Genomic DNA, 24,559 nt, shown 5'->3' with positions numbered 1-24,559 from the left:
CCCCAGCACTGTAAAAATAAATAAATAACCCGACCAACAAACAAAACCTAAATTTTTCTATACTAAGAATTTTTCACAGATTATGAATTTATAGTTCCCAAAGCTGAACAACTATTTTTAGTCTTTGTAAATAGAGTTTTCTTCTGCTTATGTGTGCCTCTTTTTTTTTTCCCCCCTGTGGATTCCATATTTGTAATTTTGTCCACTTGCTAAAATTTATTTGCAACCCTCAAATTAATACTTGGATGTAGTTTTCCTGGTCATCCGTGGATATATAGAGTGGTGCACAATTTGGCCCTAACCTATGTTCCCAGTTGGAATCTAACAAGGCAACTTTGCCTTCTTGTTTCATATCTCATATTGTAAACAGGTGTTTTTTTAGTGGTCTATTTGGGGCTTCATTTTTCAAATATTTACTTTTTGTTGGTTATTTCATTGTTCAAAATGTTCCTCAACCTTTTATTGTCAGTTATTCCTAGGCACAAGAAAGCTGTGATGTGCTTTATGGAACAAATATGCTATATTCACAGAACTCAGTACAATGCTATTCTTGTGATTACAGAGATTAGATAAGCTTTGTTCAGACATGAGGGATAGTGCTGTTAGCCATGAATTCAATATTAATGAATCAACAATATATACTATATAAGGCATCTTTACCAGAAACACATAAAACAAGGTTATGTCTTGATCAATTGATGAATATGTTGTGACAAGAGGCTCGCAGGAACCTAACCCTGTATTTCCCCTAGGAACAATGGTTCAATGTTCGCGGCGACTTTATAGAACATAACTACCGCGAATAACGAGAATCGACTGTAAGTTAAAATTCTGGACTTCAGTGGAAATTTCAGGAGTCTAACAAATGGCCTCCTCATCTGTTAATTGTAATTTAGGGACTTTTTGGTTGGGATATGTTTTACTTTAAAACTATTAAATTAGGAGGAGAATAAAATTATTTTGGTTCAGTGATTCTTTTTGAGCACTTACTATATGCCAGTAACTATACTAGCTTTGAAGTAAACAACCAAGTCACAGTCTTCACTTTGAGAGTCTTTCAGTTAGAATCTTCACTTTTAATTTAACTGATTTGGTGTCAGCTAGGTGTAATAATGCAGTTCAGTTTTTGACACTTAACTACTAGGGTTAGCATATACTTTACATGTTAAGTCAAAAGTCCTCCATAAGTCTGCTTGTGTGTTTGTGTTACTTCAAACACCAGCTTTGAGTTCCTGTGGTTACCCAAGCCACTTCTGATTGGCTGGCTACAAATCCAAAGGTTGCCATGATCTCCTTGGTTCACTAATTTGCTAGAATGACTGGTACAACTCAGGAAACTACTGTGTACTCATGACTGCAGTTTTATTATAAAAGGTGTTTGTAGGGTGCAGTCTGGGGAGGAGCATAGAATTTCCATGTCCTCTCCCTTCAGAGTCAAAAGATGTCACTCTCTGGGCACAACTGTATGTTAACCAATTACAAAGTTCCTCTGAGCTTCAATATCCAGCGTTTTTATGGAATTTTATTTATAGATATGATTTTATATTGCTGATTTATTAGTTTTTCTAAATTATTGAACTCAATGTCCAGCTTCCTTTCTATCACTACAACCCTCTCAAAATGTGTTTAGATGTTTCTGGTAACCAGACCTCATTCTGGAGCTTTTTAGGGACCTATTGCATGCTACCTCGTCAGCATAACAAAAACACCTTTTTCACTTAGGATAATCCAAGGACTTTTGAAGCTTTGTGACAGGATCTGAGGGCAAAGAACATATATTCTTTTTTTTAAGAGAGAGAGGAGAGAGAGAATTTTTTTAATATTTATTTTTCTGTTTTCGGTAGACACAACATCTTTATTTTATTTTTATGTAGTGCTGATGATCGAACCCAGCGCCCCGTGCATGCCAGGCGAGCGCGTTACCGCTTGGGCCACATCCTCAGCCCCAAGAACATATATTCTTTATTATACTATAGGGAGGCTGACTTAGAAGACAAATTAGGAGTTTGCCAGGAAGGGGCATAGATGTTTATAAGCAGAGAGAAGAATATATGCAAAAGCAAGAGATCAAAGAATTTGTGAATAATGAAATGTCATTTAGTCAAGTTCGAATATTTTACTTTCAAGTAGGGAATGGTTGAAGGTGAATCTGTAGAAGTAGGCTGTGGTCAGATTATAAAAGGCTATGGAAACAGGAAGTCACAAACTCTGTACACATTTGGTCCTTGTCATATGTGTTTTATTGGAAAATTTTAAACATAAAATAGAATAGTCTAGTTATCAGAATTACTAGCTGGTGACCAAACTTGTTTCATTTCTACTCTCCTTCATCTCCCCTCCCCCAACATGTTATTTGTAGCAAATTTCACCACATTTTATTATTTTAGTCATGAATATTTCAGTGTATATTTCTGAAATATTTAAGCTTTAAAAAATTATCACAGTCCCATTATCATAGCTCAAAATTTTTTAACCATAATTCCTGAATATCATCAAATATCCAGTCAGTATACACATTGCCTATTCTGTAGTGTTTTTAGAATGGCAGATCAGTTGATAATTATTTGTAAAAATTGTGATACTTAGTATTAAAAATCTAGATTTTTGTGATTAAAAAATTGGAGCATCTAACAATTCTATGTGTATCTTTCTTTATAACTACAGCACCTTGGTCAGAGTCCTTGCTTAGTTGCCTTACTCATTGCTTTTACCCTGTAAAGAGCCTTTGGAAAATATTTAAACAGGCATATTTCATGAGTTTTTCATTATGGAAAAGTAACAAAGTAGGCCAGTGGATCTGATAAGTGTATCCAGGAAAGCAGGTAGGCCAGTTAATAAGAGTTTTATGATAGAGTTAGAGAGGATGACATGCTGAGGAAAAGTTTGAACACAGTCTTTTATAATAGAGTTGGCGGAGTTTAGAATTGTTAAGGTTTGAGGAACAGAAATGATAATGTGGAATGGATACATTGAAAATAAAATCTGAATATCAAATTAGGTGAAATGTAGATAGTGGGACAACTAGGTAGAACAAAATTTTTTTAAAATATTAATTGATTTTATTTTTTAAATACATGACAGTGGAGGTAGAACAAAATTATAAGGAACTGGTTGGTGTTTGGGAGGGGATAAATATATTTGTTTGGGTATTTTGACTGTGTGGTAGAGGTGAATGTGCCCAGTTGTTGTTGGAACACATACTAAAGGAGATTACAGCCAGAAAAATAAAGGGTTTTCGAATACAACAGTTTTCTCGAATTCTTATATACATAATATTTGAGAATTCTCAAATGAAATTAAAGGGAAGGGAAAAGGAAAAGTCTACCTTGTGAGAGATAACCACCCTCTTTTTTAGGAAACTGATGTTCTTTTATGTGAAAGATGGGTGGAGCATTAATGGATTCTTGCCCACTGGCCTAAGAGTTTACTGTATGTTACTTTTAATAATACTTGTAGCTTATAAGAAATAGATACATACGTTACAGGGCCTGGCATCTAGTAAGTGCTTGGTAAGTGCATTTGAATCTAAGCCCTCTGAAGGCTTAAGCAGTAGTACCTATATTGGATTAGTTTTCACATGATATTTCCCTGCAGAGTCTTCACAAATAGGAAACTCCGTAAATATTTGTAGAATAAATGAATAATTTTGGTGATTTTAAGTGATTTATTTAAAAGGATTTTCCCCCCTTAGTTTAAGGTGGTATCAGCATCCTACAGAAGAAGAATTAAGAATTCTTGCAGGGAAGCAACAAAAAGGGAAAAGCAGAAAAGACAGGTAAGTTATATTGAAGAGCTTGAAAGCATTAAATATTTAATAAAATTTATGCAAATATATTCTTATGCTTTAATTAAAGGAACATTGATTACACTTACGTAGTTGATAAATTTGAGATAAGAATCTACAAATCTAATACTGGAAATTAATATATAAGCAGAAAACAATTATTTTACTAAAAAAAAGTGTAACTGTATTTTTTTTGTTTAAATGAGAAAAACAACACTGTTATATTTAAAAAATTTTAGTTGAGGGTTGATGGGGAAAGAGACCAGTGACCTATGCATTCACTCTACAACTCATTTAATGATACACGTGCTAGGCAAGTGCTCTACCACTGAAAAATATCTCCAGCTCCTAGCTCTTGAATGTTTTGTCCGTGTTTAAAATCTATTCAGAGAACTAATAAACCACACTGCATGGACTACAGTAGCTTCATCTATAAAATAGATTGAACATAGTAATTTTGAAGAATTCTTCCAGGTTTAAAACTTTGTATTTCTTTCTGTAAAGTTAAGTTTTCATGGCAACTACATATTAATTATCCTCTCTGAATAGGCTTTAATTTCCTTGGTCTTCTCCAAAATTATAATTCTAATATATTATAAAAGTCACTGAAATTAAATTGTCATTAAATATTTATCATAAAATTTATGTTTACCTGGCCTAATAGATTTGTAAGTACTAAAAAAATTTTTAAACGTTAATTATTTGGCAGTAATTGGAAATTTTCTCACCTTGCTATTATTCCTCTTTTTCTTTTACCATTAGAAGTACACCTTGAAGTTCATTAGAATATTAATCATCATCCTTCCTTTTTTATTCCAATAGTTAAGTTTTTTAACAGAATATTCTTTTCTAATATAGTTTCCAAAACACTTTCCATAGTTGTACTTAGTCCTTAGTTCTACTTAATTTCTGATAATTACCTAATGATTTATACTTGACTAATGGGAAGCTGTTGATTAAAGATATTAAATGTGCTGCCCAAGTTCATATAATTTAAGGCTTTATTCCTAGTAGCACTAGTTTGATTTGTCTGTATGAGATAATTTTTACTGAGATTCTCCCAGTTTATATTTTTATTTATTCCCAAGAATAAATACAAAATTTCTAGTTTGAAATTAATTTTATCAAAAGTTAATTTATTATTTTGCCTGTCTTTAAACATTACATATGGCCTCAAAAGACTAGTAATGGAACCACCATATAACACTACTATACCACTCCTTGGTATTTGTCGTAAAGAATGAAAGTCATCATATTATAGTAATACCTTTGTACCCATGTTTATAGTACAACTCACAATAGCCAAATTATGGAACCAGCCTTAGTGTGTGTCAATAGATAAATGGGAGATATGTATGTATGTATGTATATGCATATGTGTGTATAAATGTGTATATATATAATTTGTATGTGTTTATATTCACATATATACACATACATACATACAATCGAGTTTTCGTTCAGCCATAAAGAAGAATGAAATATGTTATTTGCAAAGAAAATGGATGGAACTTCAGAGCATTATGTTAAACAAAATAAGCCAAACTCGGAAAAACATGGGTCATATGTTTTTTTCTCATATACGGAAACTAGAGGAAAAAGGGAAAGAAGGGCGGGGATGAAGGGCTCATGGAAATAAAGGGGAGACCAGTAGATTAGAGGAAAGGGACCACAGGGAGAAAGGATGGGAAGGAAGGGGGAAATACTGGGGAATGATATTGACCAAATTATATTATTATATCGCGTGTGTACATATATGTAACAACAAATCCCACTATTAATGTATAATTATAATATACCAATAAAAATAATGTGAAAATTAAAATTAAAAACAATTTGGGAGTGATATGAATGCACATGACATCATTATTTTCTTCCATTTGTGATTTTTAGTAGATACAGTTCCAGGGTAGCCTTCATATTTCTGATTTTCTTAAACACATTAATTTTAATATTTCTTCAGCTCTGACATATTTCTTTGTGTGTGATTCAAAGACAAGTATACTTGTCTTCATTTGCTTTTATTCTTGTGCCTAAAGAAGGAGATATTAGGTGGTCTTTAAAACTACAAAAGAGAAAATAGAAGAAATGGGTGTGAAATACTAAACTAGAAACCACAGTTTTGTTGCTGTCTAATTTAGGTAATTCTTTTCCTGCCAATTTATATATATCCACATGGTAATTTACATTCACATTTTGTAGCCCCCTTTCAAAAACTAATTTCGAGTATCTTACCTTCATTCTGATGAAATATTTTAAAATTTGCTCTTTTTCACTGCAAAATTTTAAATCTCATTTGTATTTAGTTTGATACAAGCACTTACATAATAGTGTAGGTAACTTGTTTTTTGTGTCACCTGTCTGATTTTTATAGGAAATATAATGGTCACATTGAAAATAAACCACTAACCATTCCAAAGGATATTGACCTTCATCTAGAAACAAAGTCAGTTACAGAAGTGGATACTTTAGGTAAGGGAATTTTGGTAAAATGTTCTGTAAATCTCAGTTTTATATTATGGTAGTGAAAGTACTTTCATTTTATCTGTTGTGGCTAGTTGGTGTGTGTGTGTGTGTGTGTGTGTGTGTATGTATACACGCGTTCTTTTCTGATCATTCAGTACATGAGGCACAATTTAAAAACTTAGAAGCTCCAAGTGACTTCAGTTGATTTAAATTTCCTTTTCTGTTCACCAAATTTGTAGTAATGTTTTGATCATTTTTCAAAAGAGGCTAACTTACACAAGTTTGTCACATAGTCTCTGTTTATTAAGTTGAGGTCACAGTTTTTATAATCTTGAATTCTAAACTTACTTTGCTTCCTGTACTTGCCTACTTCTTACATAATGTGACTTGCAAAGTATATTTGTATTGAATTAACTATATTTTCAATAATTCAGTTTTATTCTGACATTTAGTAGAAACAAAAGTGGTTTTAGAACAATAAATGGAATAAGAATTAGGAAATTTTACTTATACAAGATTCATAGATACATTGAATATCTGAGTAAGTCATTTACTTTTCTGTAATTGTATATTGACTATAAAAGTTTAAAATAAAATTTATAAGAAATTATTTGAATCTAGAAGAGAAAGGTGATATTATTTTTTAAAACTAGTTTTCTCAGGGTGCGGTGGCACGCACTTGTAATATCAGATACTTGGGAAGCTGATGTAGAAGGATCACCAAGTTTGAGGCCATCCTGGACAATTTAAGCAAGACCTTATTTCATATTTAAAATAAATAAATAAAAGGTCTGGAGATGTAGCTCAGTGGTAGAACAAGCACCCTTGGATTCAGTCCCCAGTATCACACAAACATGTAAACCTCCCCTGCAAAAAAAAGCACTGGCTTTCAAACCTCAACTATTTATTAAAATCATGTATAAAGTATCATGCAATTCTGAGTTAAATCACACCATCTTCAAAAACGCATAACAAATTTATCTAGTTTTCATATAGAATTTTTTAGTGATCTGAAGTACCTTCAAAATATTTGAAAGTTGAGTATTACACCTATATAAATTATGTGTATGGAAAATAAACTGTTCTGGAACCCAAAAATGTTAATGAAGAACAATATAAATCAATTATCTAGTATCATTTAGACTTTTAAGACCTGTTATCTGCTATGCTCTTTTTCTTTTTTTTTTTTTTTTTTTTTTTTTAGTTACAAGTGGACACAATATCTTTGTTTTATTTATTTATTTTTTTATGTGGTGCTGAGGATCAAACCCAGTGTCTCACACATGCAGGGCAAGCACTCAACCACTCAGCTACAACTCCAGCCCCTCTTTTTCTTTTTCCATATAAAAATATTTAAAACATTTTAATTTTTTCTTTTTTTGATACTGGTGATTGAACCCTGGGCTCTTAACCACTGAGCCACACCCCAGCCTTTTTTATTTTTTAGTTTTTATTTTGAGACAGTGTCTTACTAAGTTACTTAGCACCTTGCTAAGTTGCTGAGGCTGGCTTTGAACTTGCAATCCTAGATATGTAATATCTAGGATATTATGTAAAATGTATTATGTAAAATTATGTAAAAATAGATATGTAAAAATACAAGAATATAAATATATTCTCCCTGATTGCTAGTATAATTTTTATCATTTTTACTAATAGCTACTATTTATTGAATAATTATTTGCTACTGAACTTCAGTAATATCTTTAAGTTTTTGAACATCAAGCACTTTGAATACTTTTATCAACTCATCCTCACAGTTCTGTGAGGTAAGTAATTCTGTGTGTGTGTGTGTGTGTGTGTAGGCTCATTAGGACAAGAATTAAAAAATTTATAGGCAGGGTTATATACTGCATGTAATAGAGCACACAAATGTAGGCTATTATAATGAACTTTAACAATTGAAATCGAGATAATGTGACTACAACACATAACATGTTCAGTATTTGAGTTTTGAGAACTAGTTGCAAATGATCCTGCTCAACAACTGATCATTTAATATCAAGAGTATTCTAATTAGGAGGCCAATTAGTAGCCATGGTTGCTGCCAACCTTTGGGACCTGGCTTCCATGCCAAACTCCAGAGCTACTGTTGGGCCACTTTGTGGCTTCAGAGTTGGTCACTGAAGAGATGTTAAACATCCATGAAAATTGTCATTGCTTTGAGAAATTCTCCAGACTACAACAGATCACAGATATTCGAGCTGAAATCTGTTAGTCAAGCCTGGAAATTGAACTTCTGAAACTAGAAAAAGACAGCAGATGTTGTTCATCTTTTCCATTTGTCTCAGAAGTGTCATGCACTACAAAGCATGAATAATCGTCTGGAAGATGTGCTAAAAGAAAAGAGGTCCTATAGACAGACTGTTGAAATCTGCGTGCCAGGAAAACTTACCTATGGAAGCTGTTTATCACAGGTTAAACTGAGAAGAAATGAACAGATGTATATGTTTTCTGAGGGTAGTTCTTGTTTACCAGTTAACTTTATAGCATAATTCATGAAACAATGTATTATTGATGTGTTTGTTAATATTATTAATATTGATACATTAAATAGAAAATTCATTACTTTAAAAGAAATATTACTATGGTGAAAAGAAAACTTCCTTTTGCACATTGTGTTTTGGGAATTACAAATTAGGACTTTAATGGGAAAAAATTAGATCTTTAACATGTAGCAAGGTGGGTAAAAATTGGTTTTATTATATATAGATTATTATATATAGACTGTTTTCTGTGAAGTAAATGTATTATTCACTTAATGTTACCTATATGTAAAAATTCTGTTGAAGATATTTAACATAGAAGAAAACAATGTTAATTAAGAAAGGAAAAACTGTATTGTGGTCTCATCTCTACTACTTATATGCCTCAAAGTCTTGGGCAGAATGATAGCAGTTTTTGCTCATGATATAGTTTTTGCTTCAGTTTCCCAGTCTGCAAAATGAAGATAATTTCTGTTGCTGTCTGTCTTGTGAAAATAGTATAAGTATCAACTTGAAGTTCTTGGTTATGATTAATAAATGATAACACAATAGAAAAAATATTCTAATTAACTAGAATAGAAGGGAGATTTTTTTTAGATTTACATTTATGTAATCATTTGTGAATGTATGCTGCATATGTATATTTAAGTAAAAATGGGGTTTTTCTGTCTGAACTTTTGATTCCAATATTAAAAGGCAAATATGTAATTGGATTATTGAGTACAAAAAGAATATAATTGTAACACTTGGGTTAAATATATAGCCAAAAATGTATGTAACTTGTACTTCGGTTGAATGTGTTATCAATATCTCAGTAACTATTTTGAAAGCCCATCTCAGTTTGTACTAGTTGTCTATTATAAGAACCTTAAAGAACATTAGAACTTGTGAATGTCACCTGGCTGTTTGCTATGAGTGAGTTCCATGGAAGAAGCCTGTGTGCTTGTGAGCAGGCATGGAGAATTAGAAAACTTTTTGAACAACAGACATTTGTTTATCTTTTCATTCACTTTACTGTCCTCCTTTCAGAAAGTTATTCAAAAGGCTGAATGTTGGTAATTTCTTTTTTTAACTCACTGGGGGCGGGGGCGGTGGGGAGCAATTGAGGGAGGAATCCTAACAACCATTTAGGATAAATCTTGAAGTCTAATGTTCAAAACCAAGATCAGTCAAAACAGAAATCCTAAAGCAGTTTAAATAACTTGAAGCAAATTGAGAGTGTTAAAATAACAAATAACAAATTTGCTGATTTGTAAAAGGACTTGGGATTTTTTAAATTTACTATCATCACTTAGAAATGATATTAGTTTTGGTTAGTTTGTTTTGATACTTTTAAGAACTCTCACTTTGAGTGGTATTTTATTTTTAAAATATTTTTCCTGTAAGGACATTGTATCTTTATGTATAATTAGATTACATTTTGCAACCAAGAAGTTTGTTCCAAAATAAAGTTGATTATTTTATTATGTGCCAGTAAAAACACATTAATTGATGTTTATATATGTGATTTACTTCCACATTTTAGGAGGCCTTTTAAAAAATAATGTTGGTATTTTGAAGTATACTCTGATGAAAGTAAACCAGAATAAAATAAGCAAACAAACTTCCTTATAAAAGGTTTAAATTAAGTTAGATGCAAAGCAACAGAATTATATTTACTTTTATAGAATGTTAATTTTAACAATAAGCTTTGAAGAATGAAATTGTTGAGGGATATGGTTTTTTATAAAATCAACAAACATTTCAGTTTATTTTAATTTGCAGTAGCAACAATTACTAGTCCTTCATTAGTGCAATTAATCATCGTAAAAATTGTAACTCTTACATTACAAAAGTGAACATACATGTAAATCTTTATATACTACACCCAGTTTTATTCATTGAATTTAAGATATTATCTATATCCTCAAAAAAAATTTTTGACTTATGATACCTGAAAAAAAATAGTTATTTCAGCTAAGAAAATGCCAACACATTTGTAATCATATTTTAATGACAATTGAGGTAATTTTGATAATCATTTTAGGTTTATTCCAATTATTTAATTTCCAAGCTATTATATTTTAACTTTGGATGCTAACATTTTGAGTCTGTTTCCATTTTTATATTCCTATGTTTGCAAAACTTATGTTGCAAATCAATAAATAGTCATACTTTAATTATGGATAAATTCTCATAATCTATGTAATTTTAAATGAAAATCTTTTTTAACCTTTATTTTTCAGCATTGCATTACTTTCCAGAATACCAGTGGTTGGTGGATTTCACAGTGGCTGCTACAGTTGTGTATCTAGTAACTGAAGTCTACTACAGTTTTATGAAGCCTACACAGGAAATGAATATCAGCTTAGTATGGTGCCTGCTGGTTTTATCTTTTGCAATGTATCCTTCAAAACATCATTAATATTAATTTATAAACTTCTTTTGCAGTTAATATCATTAGATCCTGTGTCTTATTTAAAAAAAAAAAAAAAGAAATTGCAGATTAGAGGACTTTCCTTTGTTGAATTCTTCATGTAATTGAAAAAATTTCAGAGAAATAGAGGTAAATAGTTTTAGAAAGTTAAATATGAGGAAAGATGCCAGTTCATTGATTCCTTGCTTATCAAAGTCTAATTTTACAGAAACAGCTTTTTTTTTTTTGGGGGGGGGGATTTTCTTCCAGATGTTTTAACTATTATATGGTATTGGTACTATTTTAATTTTAGATATTAGCTTACCTTTCTCCTTTCTTCCATTCTTCCCAGGCATTTATTAAATTTCTTATCAATTTTTTACTATGTTATTTTTATAGCTAAGCATTCTGGTATACTATTACCTTCCTTGAATACTTCATTGGAAAAAAATTTTGAGATAGGGTTTTGCTAATTTGCTGAGGCTGCCCTCGAACTTGGAATTCTCCTGCCTCAGCCTCCCATTGAATATAAGTTCTCTACTTATAGGTCAACTGAGACTTCATTTCAGGGTCTTCCTAAGAATTCCTGTACCCTTTCTGAATCCCATGCTTGCCTCTTCCTTAGTTTTGGCAGAGGCCATTCTTATACTATCCTTAGAAAAAGTGGTAAGTTGTTTTTGAAGTGTTGTATGCCTGAAATTATTTTTCTTATACTTGACTGATAGTTGGCTCAGTAGAAAATGCAAGGAAGGAAATAATTTTTTCTCAGATGTTTTTGAATTTGTGAGAAATTGGATGTTCTCTTGCTCTTCTTGTTTACTTTCTCTTTCCCACTATGTACTCTTCCTGAACTTTTTCTCTTTATGCTTTTGGTATTTTGAAGTTTTATCATTAATTATGTTAAGTTATGGATTTTCCCTTTAGGTCTAGAAATTCATATCTTTGACTGTTAAGAGATAATTTTGTGCCATACTGAATGTCTGTTTTCATCCTTATGCTAGGAGTTTAGCTATTTGGAAACTCGGGCTCTTGAGTTCTGGAAAATTGTCTTGAATTGTTGGTGATTTCTTCTTTATTATTATTATTTTTTTATCTTGTTAGAATGCTTATTGTTTAGATATTATCCCTCTAAGACTGGTATTCTAAGGCTGTCATCATATTTCCCATGGATGTATGTATGCATGTGTATGTTTGTATGTGTGTATATGAATGTGTGTACACATACATATGTGTATATATACACATACATGTGTGTGTAATATTTTTATATTTTTTTATTTTCTGGGAGATTTTCTTAACCTGAATTCTTATATTCATTTTGAATTTCTGACATAATTTTAAATTTTAAGCTTAGTTTAATTTCTCTACCTCCTTTACGAAACCCTTCTCATTTTATGATTATATTATCTTCTTGTGTTTGTTTATGATAGTGATAGATTCTGGTAAAGTTTTCTTCCTACCAAATATTTTTCTACTCTAATTTACTTTTGTTTATTTAATTTGGTTATTGTCTTTCTTGTTGAAGGCTTTTTTCAGAGAACTTTAATTGACCTATGCTTATAGTTCTATATTTAACTACGAGACAAAAAGTAGAATAGAAACTGTGAGTGTATGGTGAAATAAGTTGTTTACCTTTCCTTAGTCTTCAGACTTGTTTCAGATAATAGAGGTGGATTAAACTGGTTACTTTTTAAGGTACTTTTGCTGCCTTAGTACTGGGGATTGAACCCAGGGCCCTGTACGTGTTAGTCAAGCACTTCACCACTGAGCCCAGTGGTACTTATTTTTAATACCTACTGTTACCCCCAACACACACATTCAACAACTGGCACTTTCACCCCAGTACAGAGAATTACAAACATCACATCAGTTCCTTCACCTTTCTGGGAGTTCTGCAATAAGATCAGAAACTTCCCTTAACTTTTTGACTCAGGTTCCTCATTGTGTTTAAGTCATTTACTACTACCTGTTTGCTTTCTAGTATCCACATTTTACTGTTTTTTAAGTACTTGAAAACAAATTTCTTGTCATTTTGGTGCGGTTTAAGAACAGACTAAAAGTAAATGTTATGCTTGCTCTGATATTTTTATCATGTGATTTTTTTTATTTGTTCTAGTTGATTATACATGACAGCAGAATGCATTTCAGTTTACTGTATACAAATAGAGCACAGCTTTTCAGTTCTTTGGTAGTATATGATGTACAATTGCACCATACATGCAATCAGTCATACATGTACCTAGGGTAATGATGTCCATGTCATTCCACCATCTTTCTACCCCCATGTCCCCTCCCTTCCCTTTGCCCAATCAAAGTTCCTCCATTCTCACCCCCACCCCCACTCCTACCCCCGCTGCCCATTATGGAACAGCATCCACTTATCAGGGAGAACATTCAGCATTTGTTTTTGGGGGGATTGACTTACTACAGCATGATATTCTCCAGCTCCATTCATTTATCTGCAAAAGTCATAATTTTATTCTCTTTTAAAGCTGAGTAATATTTCATTGTGTGTATATACCAGAGTTTCTTTATCCCTTCATCTATTGAAGGTCATCTAGGTTGATTCCACAGTTTATCTATTGTGAATTGAGCTGCTATAAACATTGAAGTAGCTATGTCACTATAGTATGCTGATTTTTAAGTCCTTTGGGTATATACTGAGGTGTGGGACAGCTAGGTCAAATGGTGGTTCCATTCCAAGTTTTTTGAGGAATCTCCATACTGCTTTCCAGAGTGATTGCACCAATTTGCATTCCCACCAGCAATGCATGAGTGTACCTTTTTCCCCACATCTTGTCAACACTTACTGTTGCTTGTATTCTTTTTTTTTTTTTTAAGAGAGAGAGAGAATTGTAATATTTATCTTTTAGTTTTCGGCAGACACAACATCTTTATTTGTATGTGGTGCTGAGGATCGAACCCAGGCTGCACGCATGCCAGGCAGTACGCTACCGCTTGAGCCACGTCCCCAGCCCATGCTTGTATTCTTGATAATTGCCATTCTGATTGGAGTGAGATGGACTCTTAGAGTATTTTTGATTTGCACTTCTGTAATTATTAGTGAAGTTGAAAATATTTTCATATATTTGTTGATTGATTGTATATCATCTTCTGTTCATTTCCTTAGCCAATTTATTGATTGGCTTATTTATTCTTTTGGAGTTGAATTTTTTGAGTTCTTTATATATCCTAGAAATTAGTGCTGTGATATGCATGTAGTAAAGATATTCTCCCACTCTGAGGGCTCACTCCTCACATTATTGTTTTTTTTTTTTTTAATATTTTGTTTTAGTTGTAGTTAGACACAATACCTGTGTTTTTTATTTTATTTTTATTTTTATGTGGTACTGAGGATCCAATCCAGTGCCCCGCACGTGCTAGGAGAGCTCTACCACTGAGTCACAACCCCAACCCCTTGATTGTTTCCTTTATCATGTGATTTAAAAAAAGAAATTTTTTTTAATTGTAGATGGACACAATACCTTTATTTATTTTTATTTGGTGCTGAGGATTGAACCCAGTGCCTCACAACACATGCTAGACGAGTACTCTGCCACTGAGCCACAATCCTAGCCCTGCTATATAATTTTTATTGTTTGTAAGATCCTGCTTTCTGTCTTTCTTCAGGAATTCTTATTAGTAAGTTATTTATCTTATTTGAATGGATCTTTAATTTTTATCTTTATTTTATATTTTCTCAGTTATTTTCTTATACTTTTATAATTCAATCCCTCTGTTGATTTTGATTTTTTTTGTTTTTTTAAGGTACTGTGGATTGAACCCAGGGCCTTGCATAGCCTAGGCAAGTGCTGTCTCACTGAACTATATTCCCAGCCTTTTTATTTATTTATTTATTTTTTAGACAGGGTCTTGCTGAATTTAATTTCCCAGGCTTGCCTCAAACTTGGGATCCTCCTTTTTCAGCCTCCTCAGAAACTGGGATTACAGTTGTATTGTCCTTGTACCTACCTAGCTGTTGAATTGTTTACTGTGAACTTTAAAAAATAAAAATTAATTAAAATTAAGTCTTTTATTTAATTAATTTGTTTATTTTTGGTAGGGGCTACTGATACTAAACTCAGGCCCTTCCTTCATTCCAACCCTAAGTCTTTTAGTCTTTTTTTTTTTTTTTTTTTTAGTGTTTTTCTTTTTATAGCATTCTCATGTTGTGGATGTATAATATCTTTTTACTTCCAATGTATTAATCTTTTTTAAGTTCTCATTTACACCTTACATTGCATTTTTCCTCCTTTTTGTTTTAATCATGGAGATTGTTCTTAGATGTCTGTGAGCTTTGAATATCTGTTGATATTCATTCAAGAAGGCACTACAAAATTGAAAGTTTTGTGCAACTGGCTGGAGTTTATTGATTAATGAAGCTTTTTGTGGATGATTAAGGGAGACCTTGAGGGGGGGATTTCTAACTGTCAGTATTTGCAGATTTGGGGCTCTCATTTTCTCCAGAGAGAATTTGTCTATTCTCCCACCTGTGAAATAAAACCAATGACTAATATTATGGGAACTGATAGATCAACTTCTCAACATTCACTATGTATGTAACTTACTAGCTCTTCATTGTCAGCCTAACTTTTACATAGTAATCCCAAGCCAATCTTCTCTGATTTACTATCTTCAAAAAGTAATCCTTACACATTCTGCCAGAGTTGGTGAAGAGCAACCATGTAATTTATGTGATTAGGCAAGACAGAAAATCTGGAAAGTCTTAATTACTATGAATACAGGCTTTCAAACAATCTTCCTGTTTTCAAACACTCTACAACTCTACATTTGGAAGTACCTGGTGTCTCTAATTCCTGGCTTTTCTAGGGCCTCTGATGAATGAATTTGCTTTCTTTCTTAATGGGTTCCTCTCTTTGCAGACCCAGTATACCAGAAAATGCTGAAACCTAAATTAGTTGTTGCTTTTTCAACCATTTCCTGTCTTTTAAAACTTTATTGACATCTTTTTTTTTTTTTTTTTTCCTGTGTCACTTATTTTTAATTCTTGAGGATTTTTACTTTCCTATGTGGTTTCTTCAGTCAGATTTTGGGAGTAAGCAGAGGAATGTGTGTCTTATGTCTTTTATATTCAACCAGAGACTGTTAACACTATTTAAGCACATACTATTTTAAATATATGACATGATTTGACATTTTAATTCATTGTGTTCGTTCTTTCTTGACTCTTTTGGATTGATTTAGTTATAATGTAGAGTAGAAGGACCAGAGCACAGCCTTGAGAGGCAGTATCTTCACAGGTATATAGTATACTAGGTAGAAATATGATCATGTTTTTCAGTTGAGAAACATCCTCAGATATGTATTTTGAAAGATTATGTTCACTTAGAATATTCCTGTTTAATTTTGTAGCATTAAAAATGTGATAATACCACTCAATCAGAGTACTCATTTTTCATATCAAGTCATATAAAACCCACTAAAACATTTCAGTTTAATAATTAGCATAGCTGACTAATCTTACTTTTTTCATACTTTGAGCTCTCATGTTCTTTGAAATGTTATTTATTATGGAATATCCTTTTCTTGATTGCCTTCATTGTTTATACATATCCCGAAATATATATTTTTATATGCAATTTAATTTTAGTGAGATATAGTCCTAATACTTACCTAACCAAATTTTTTAAAATATACTTGTAAATAGCTATTCATATTGTTTCTGTGAATAAATTTCAGCTTTCTGTTTCATTCAGTAATGCCCAATAGTGTGAGAGCAAATGTCCTTAAACAGTCTTCAGCCCTGAACTGACTCTGCTAAGTTTTAAGTACTGCACTCACAAAAAGTGCCAAACAGTCTCATCCCTGCTGGAGTCTCTTAGCTTGGTGACTCATCCCAGAAGGGAAAGAAAGTGCTGAAGAGCTTATAGTTCAAGCTATTTTCTGCCAACTTTAAATCTCCACAGAATGGGTAGGGAAGAAGAAGGAAGTAGAATTCTGTATATGTGTAGGTATGTGATTTTCCATTCAAACCTGTAGCATGTGAGAAAACAACCTGCTCCCTTTTACAGCATAGAAAAGACCAAAATTAAGTGCCAGTTATCCATATTAACACCAAAGAGGGGTCTGTTTATAATCTCTTTTATCTTAGTCATCTTGTTTTCACCCTATGAACTAAATCCAGAAGAAGTGACCTCTGAGTGGCTTCTCTTGGTTTTTTTTATTTTATGTGTCTACTTATTAGTCTAACACATGTTGCCATTGATGACATAGAATAATAGCTATACTGAATTCCAAAGTCACACATTCTTCAATTGATTCAGAAATTCTCTGCAGTTGTTACTGATGAATTATCTTTTGTGAAGGTGGTACCCAGGTCAGTCACATAAAATTTATCAATTCATTCAAAAGTTGGGAAGAAAATTGCTTTATATCCATGGTCATTTTGTTTTTTCCCTTCGGTTTTATTTTACATACTTATGTAGGACAGCAGTGATAATTTCTATAGAATCTTGAAGGTTCTAAAAAATGAGAATTGACTTTTTTAATGTGTGACTCTAACCCCTGAATCCTGGAACCTAAAACTGCATCATCTCTCATGATCAGCTCTACTTTGTGCTTCAACTTGAGTTGTACGTTCATCTCAGCTATCACATTTTCACTCTCACTCCTAAATCCAAACTAAGTCTAGTTCTCTTCATTCTCATTTGTAATTCTAAGAACCTTTTTTGAAGAAGCCTGTGCATTTCCAATCTATTTATGCCCAGTTGCTAGGTAGGAGGAAGATACAGGGTGAAGAAAGCCTTGCAGTAAGGATGGAACAGTTCTAGTAATTGTCTTTCCTGTCTGATGGCCCATGAGGTGACAAGAGTCACTGGAAAAATATCTTCCAGTTTTATGAGTATGAAGCATGTTTCATTTATGAATAAATGAAAAGTAAAAGGGGTCTGGGGTTGTGGCTCAGTGCTAGAATGTTCGCCTAGCATATATGAGATACGGGGTCCAATTCTCAGCACCACATAAAATACACAACTAAAATAAAGTCGTTGTGTCCTTCTACAACTAAAACAATATTTTTTAAAAAAGAGTAAAAAGGTAAAAATGATGATGGCAAAAAGCCAAAGATCCCGTGGTAGGCATAAAACTTTTAAAAATAAAAATGCTCTAAAATGTGTGAATCTTTTTTTTTTTTTTAAGAAACTTTCTTAGGAATGAACTGTAGCATAGAAAGTAATGAGTCAATTACATGAATTTGAGAAGAAAGCTATTCTATAAAGAATGATAAAGCTTCTCAGTAGTCCTATTATATTTGGCTAAAGAACTGGATCATTAGTCACATTTCCACAGCACTTGTATTTTACAGTGTGGTTGATTTTTAAGGTACAAAACCCTATTATGTATGTTTTTATGGCTGTGTTTAAATTTTTAATTTGCTTTGGATGCCAGACATACAAATTTTACATAAAGATAAAAACTGAATGATTTAAATTAAAATAAATTGTAGGGTTTTCTGATAATATTCAGTTCTATATATGTAAATTTGCAAATTAAGCATGTGTGAGTTAAATGCTACCTTTTTTGCTGTTGAAAATAGACAACTGCAGCAAGCTATCACAACTTAGTCACCATTTTCAAATTCCATAAAGGTTCTAAATTACTATATTCTTACTCTCTAAAAATGTGCTGCTTTAAATTAATGAGGAAAATGAAACTCTAAACCCTGAAGTAAACTGGATAAGATGTCAAGAAGGACAGAGTCAAAGTTATTGAATCTGAGCTAAGGTACTTATTTTTTCTTGAGAAGTTGTGCATAGCATGTTATCTAAAAGTTTGTTTCTTTTATAAACTTTTGGAGATCTTATGTGATTTCTAGATTATACAGACTTCTGATTAGAAACTTAGAGTTAAATAGAAACGATAGGAGCTTATTTCTATTTTTTAATTTATAATTCTTTTTTCTCTTAAAGTGATAATTTTTCTTCTGAAATAAATTTTAAAGATATTTTTATTTTGTTTCACTTTAATGCAAAAGCTTAATTAATAGGGCTTTATTCTTATATATTTGGTTTTGTTTTCAAAATAAAGCTTTATGCTTTCAAATATCTCTATTTTCCCCCCATAATCTGGTTAGGTTGAGGTTAGTGATTATGGGATGAAATTTTAGACAAGCATGACATTTTTTTTTCTTCTTTCGAATTGGTAATTGAACCTACCTAAGAAAATATGAAAAAATAATTTTAGTCAAAGAGTATCAATGCTTTATTTATTTTTAACATTGGAATTTAGGATCAGAATTTTTTTTAAGGATTTTACTTACTCATTCATAAGTTCCTATCAAGTACTTATTGTTTAGTTTTATTGTGTATCTGTAAGTATACATCTATAATAGATTTTTGGTACAGTTTCTAGGTTGTTTTGCCGTGTAGAATGCAAAGTGTTACTGGTATTAAGTATTTTGGTTGCCTTTTCTGCAGGAACAGTAAATGTGAAAGGCTTAACCATTTGATAGGAAAAAAATCATACTTTATTTTTATTGGTAATGCTCATAAAAGTAAGAATATAATCTTTCTTCTTAGAGTTGAAAAACTTACATGAAATTTCTTGGCTAAGTGGAAACATTACCAATTATAAAAACATACTCAAAAATTTGTAAAAAATATTAGAGAATACCCATCATATTTGTGTATTGGCAACAATGAATTTCTTATTGAATTTTCCTTGTCAGAAAAGCATTGATAAATATCTTTGAATGATTTGGGCATTTTTTGGTATAGAGGTATATTTTCTTAATGAGAATTGAGGCTTTAAAGCGATGTGAGTATAAACTAAGTTGAATCATAATAGTACCTTGATAAATGTTATTAAATGTTATTCTAGATCTGAGAAAAAAAAATTGCCGTTTTAGAACTAAATATTAAGCCTGCTCACCATTTTAAAGCTCTTCAGCTTAAACTTAATCATAAATAAAATATTTCCTCCTAAGTAAGTTTCTCTACCTGCCCTTGATCTTTTTTTCCATTTGAATTATTGCATTGGCATCTATAAAATGTGAACTATTTCCAACTGCAAAAAGTATGTTAATACTAAATTAGAACTTTAAAAGTGTCAGCCTTGTGTCAGGAAAAAAAAAAATCTTTCCTCTAATGTTCTTGGTTTCAAGGGTTGAGATTTTGCAACAGAAAGTAAACTAATTTAGCATGTAAAGTTGGTGGTCTTTCAGCTAAGAATAAGGGGTAAAACTGGTGAAAAAACAAACAAACCGAGTTTCTTAAAAGAAAATGACTATTTGCATCCATAGTCTTCCATATATAGCCTTGAATATTCTTTAAACAATAATCTGTAAATAGTGAGAGGAAAAAAGTAAGAAGTTCATTCAAAGGGAAGGTACTTGACCACTATTATTTTCATTGCTTAACCATAAATAAATAAATAAATAAAATGCCATGTTTTTAACTAGTGTTTTTTGGTTGTACATGTCTGTAAGTATAAAAGCTTAATTTTGGCATCATCATATTATTATTTACATCAGATATTTGTACATAAAAAGGCAAAAATGTGTACCTAATTTACTTTGCTACCTAATTTACTTTGCTAAACAGCCCAGTAAGAAACTTTGTTACAGCCTTAGGTAGTATAGATATTTTCTATTAAATGATCTTAAAGTTACCATAGTTACCAGTGAAAAACTCAAATGGAGCACCATACTCTAGTTATTTCTCCTGACTTATAAAAACAATAAGCCAAATTTATATTCTAAGTCTAACAATAGTTTTTTTAGGAAGTTTTTGTTTGGCCTTCTATTATATACTTAAAGAGATTTAAATGCAACTGAGACTTGTATCATTATTTGATCTGTCTGTCCTTGTTTTTACTCCAATATTCTCTGGTATTAGAAGTTCAGTATTTAATTCATTTATCTAGGAAACATCAGATTGTTGCTGAGAACTACAAAGAACTCTTTAATTTTTAACTAGCCCTCTCAGGTGGTGGATATAGTGGCTGCATTTTACTAATGAAGAAATGAAAACATGGAGAGGTTAATAAATTTTCATGTGAAAGATCACATAGTAAGAGTAGAACCAGGATTCAGCCAGGCACTCTAGATCTAGAAAATGCTTTATTTATAAATTGGTCACACTACAGTTTAAGGTACTATATGATTATATGGCAAGTGAATTTTAGTAGTAAATGCTATAATAAATTCCGAAGAGTAAGAGACTGGTCTTGACTGGTGAGATAATGCTAAGCTTTGAAAGGTGTGGAGTTCAGTTGAGTCTATATGATTAGGTAGATGGGAGAGAAGAGGACCATTCAGATGAGAGAGAAATTATTATCCAAGACAGTGTAGCAGTTACATTCTGGAGATGGTAAATACACTATCCTGACAAGTGGAGGTTTGGGGAATATTGAATGAAAAGTTGAAAGCATGGATATGGCCAGATCATAGCATTTCATTTCAGAATACCGTATGTGTATTTTACACTGAGTTGTGGGGAGGTTTTGTTCTAATATGGAACTCAATAAATACTTAGTTTAAGATTTAACTAGCCAATATGAATTGAGGATGCAGGGATTGTGACATTTTAGACATTTATGGAGTGGGGTGATGTTGAAGGATTAGTGATCAGGGCAAGATCATGTTTCATGCCTGGGTCAGGTTGCTTCTTATTTTGTTTTCTTTTCCTTCAGTGTTGACATATTTTGTGATTTATTTAATTACTCTAGGGTTTAACAGTAAATATAATCTTCGGTCATTCTGGTCATTTGATGTCACTTTTGGCCAAAGGTGTTATTTTATTTTTCAGTTTAAGTGGAAGAGTTGGAAATTGTCTTTTTAGAGATTCTAGTTTCCATTTTCAATAAAAATGAAGCAGTGTTTTTTCAAACCTGGGCTTAGGCCCTCAGGCAGTACACATAATCGTAGTGATATCTCAAAAGCTGTTCAGTAGTGGTTTTGGACTTCTTTATTCTGTGTTTTAACCTTATTTCCCTTTTCTTGTCTTCCAATACATAAGTTCTTTATAATGCCAAGAAAGAGATGGACTATAGTGTTTGATGCTGTGAGTTAAACTGGTTTTGTTTATTTTGGAAAAGAGGTAAATAAGTAAGGAATTTGGAATTCAGAGTAACGTAGAGGGAAAAGTGTGCGTATCCTAATTCTAAAATCTTATCACCTCTCTTAAACAGTGTTTTGTGCTTCCTATATTCTGTCTTAAATGTTGTTAAATAAAACTTTAGACTTGTAAAATTGTTGCTAACTTGTTTTTCAAAAAATTTGCTACTCACATTCTTCACTTTAAATATATATTATTTGTATGAATGAAAGCTTTAATAGTCCTATTTATTTAAAATCACATCTTTTATTTTGTGTTATTTGCTTTTACTTTTTTCATGTTATTACCTAACCTTCTATTCTTACTAAGTAGCTAAGATCACTTATTCATCACAAATAGCCTATGATTTAAAAGTTGCATAATTTAAAAACTACTTGTATACTAGATTCTTCTCTGCATACTTTGTTTTCTCCTGTAAGAAGTGAGAAATCTAGTTTAGGGAAATCTTAATTTTGTAGTTTTTCTTTATTAAATTACTAAAATAAATCATAATGCAAATTTAAACTATAATATGTTTATTACTTTGATAAAGTAAAGCTATTCCAAGAGCTTAGATTTTGCATGGTTTGGATAAATACTTTTTAATCTTTTTTTTTTTTCCTAGCATACTCATCTGGATATCGGAAGCATTTTTATTACAAACTGTTTATTTTTAAGTGTAATGCTCAGGATTGATCCATGGATCTTGCACATCCTAGACCACCGAGCTATCCCCCTGGGCCTCAGAAATATGTGTTAGGCAGGGTAATAGGATGATTTTTTTATTGATGGTGGAACAGGACTTACCTGTACAGGTATCTCTCCTAGCTAGAGACCCTGGATTATGATCAGGGTCCTAGTCCCTCAATATGTATAACCTTCTGAACTTTTTCCTTTAGGAAATCTTTTTACTGCAACTGTAGACTACCAGCGTTTGCCTTTAAGGTGAGAATGTAAATGCAAAAACTGAGAAACTAAGGTAGAAATGTAGACAAAAATAGGTGGTATGCATTGATTCCATGAAGAATAGTTTTTTAAAAGTCACATTCTTTTTGCGACTTGGAAGTTAATTGTGCTTCTTTTAAACCTCTGTTAATCATTTTAATTGAAATTGACTTTGTATAAATTCATCAATTAAGGTTAAGATTAATATCGTAGAATCAGGACAACTTCTGTGGTGTTTATTGCTTATACATGGTTTAACTGTTAACTAAAATAGAGGGATTGACAAATATGTACAATATTAGTGATTTTAGAAGGAATTTGGCAGGAATAACACATGGAAGTATCCCTAAATACTGCATTGAAAAATAAAAACTAGAGTGTAAATATTACTCTTATTATAGTTTGCTGCATATTCTTATTTAAATTCTTATTATACTTTGCTGAGGTTGCTGGTTTTACTGATTTAGAAGACTTAAAAATTTATCCCTTTTTATAAAAACAAGTTAGCCTCCTCTTACCTAATGCTCAATACCTTGAAAAAACTGATACTGAGAATTTTTGAGCTGCTTACTCTGTCTAGGGCAGTTCTATTTTGAAAAGACTTCATGGTTCTGAACTATTGTTAAGTGCTGTGACAGTTTGTAGAGACAGTATAATCAATTGTTAAGTGCACAGATGAGATTCAGACTGCCTAGTTTAAATCCCAACTGCCTCTAATCTAGTTTTGACTTTGAAGTTTTTACTTAACCTCTGTGCCACAGATTTTTATTTTAAAGGGGTTTTTGATGATGTTGTTTTTGGTTTGTGTATTTGTTTGTTTTTGTCTGTAAAGCAAGGACAATAGCATGGCTAATGTGTGGAATAAATGAGTTAATTAGTAATGCCTGGCACATGGCAAATACTAGGTGTTTTAGTCAGCTTTTTCACTGCTATGATTAAAAGACCCTACCAGAACAATTGTAGAGAAGGAAGAGTTTATTTGAGGGCTCATGGTTTCAGAGGTCTTAGTCTGTAGAAGGCAGGCTCCATTCCTCCGGGTTCCAGGCGAGGCAGAACATCATGGTGGAAGAGTGTAGCAGAGGAAAGCAGCTCACATGTTGATCAGAAAGCAGAGAGAAAGGGTCTCCACTTGCCAAATACAAATATATACCCCAGTGCCATGTCCCAGTTTCCACCTCCTTCAGCCATATCCTAACACTTCAGTTACCATTCAGTTAATCTTTTTTTTTTTTTTTAATTTTTTATTGTGGGTTGTTCAAAACATTACAAATTTCTTGACATATCATATTCCACACTTTGATTCAAGTGGGTTATGAACTCCCACCTTCACCCCATACACAGATTGCAGAATCACATCAGTTACACATCCATTGATTTACAAATTGCCATCCTAGTGTCTGTTGTGCTCCGCTGCCTTTCCCATCCTCCA

The 24,559-nt window shown here is 32.1% G+C and overlaps 1 protein-coding gene across 1 annotated transcript in view; it reads left to right on the top strand.

Moving 5' to 3' along the window:
- Tmem161b (transmembrane protein 161B) overlaps positions 1–24,559 on the top strand; it is a 68,705-nt gene that overhangs the window by 27,641 nt on the left and 16,505 nt on the right. Inside the window, exons 3-5 of the mRNA XM_048800113.1 lie at positions 3,692–3,775; positions 6,159–6,256; positions 10,962–11,135. Of these exons, the coding sequence (XP_048656070.1) occupies positions 3,692–3,775; positions 6,159–6,256; positions 10,962–11,135 (356 nt within the window). The remainder of the gene's footprint in view (positions 1–3,691; positions 3,776–6,158; positions 6,257–10,961; positions 11,136–24,559) is intronic.

The sequence above is a fragment of the Marmota marmota genome, unplaced genomic scaffold, assembly GCF_001458135.2.
Source record: "Marmota marmota marmota unplaced genomic scaffold, marMar, whole genome shotgun sequence".
NCBI classification, from domain to species: domain Eukaryota; kingdom Metazoa; phylum Chordata; class Mammalia; order Rodentia; family Sciuridae; genus Marmota; species Marmota marmota.
The sequence above is the reverse complement of the archived record's forward strand: the minus strand, read 5'-3'. Positions and strand labels throughout refer to the sequence as shown.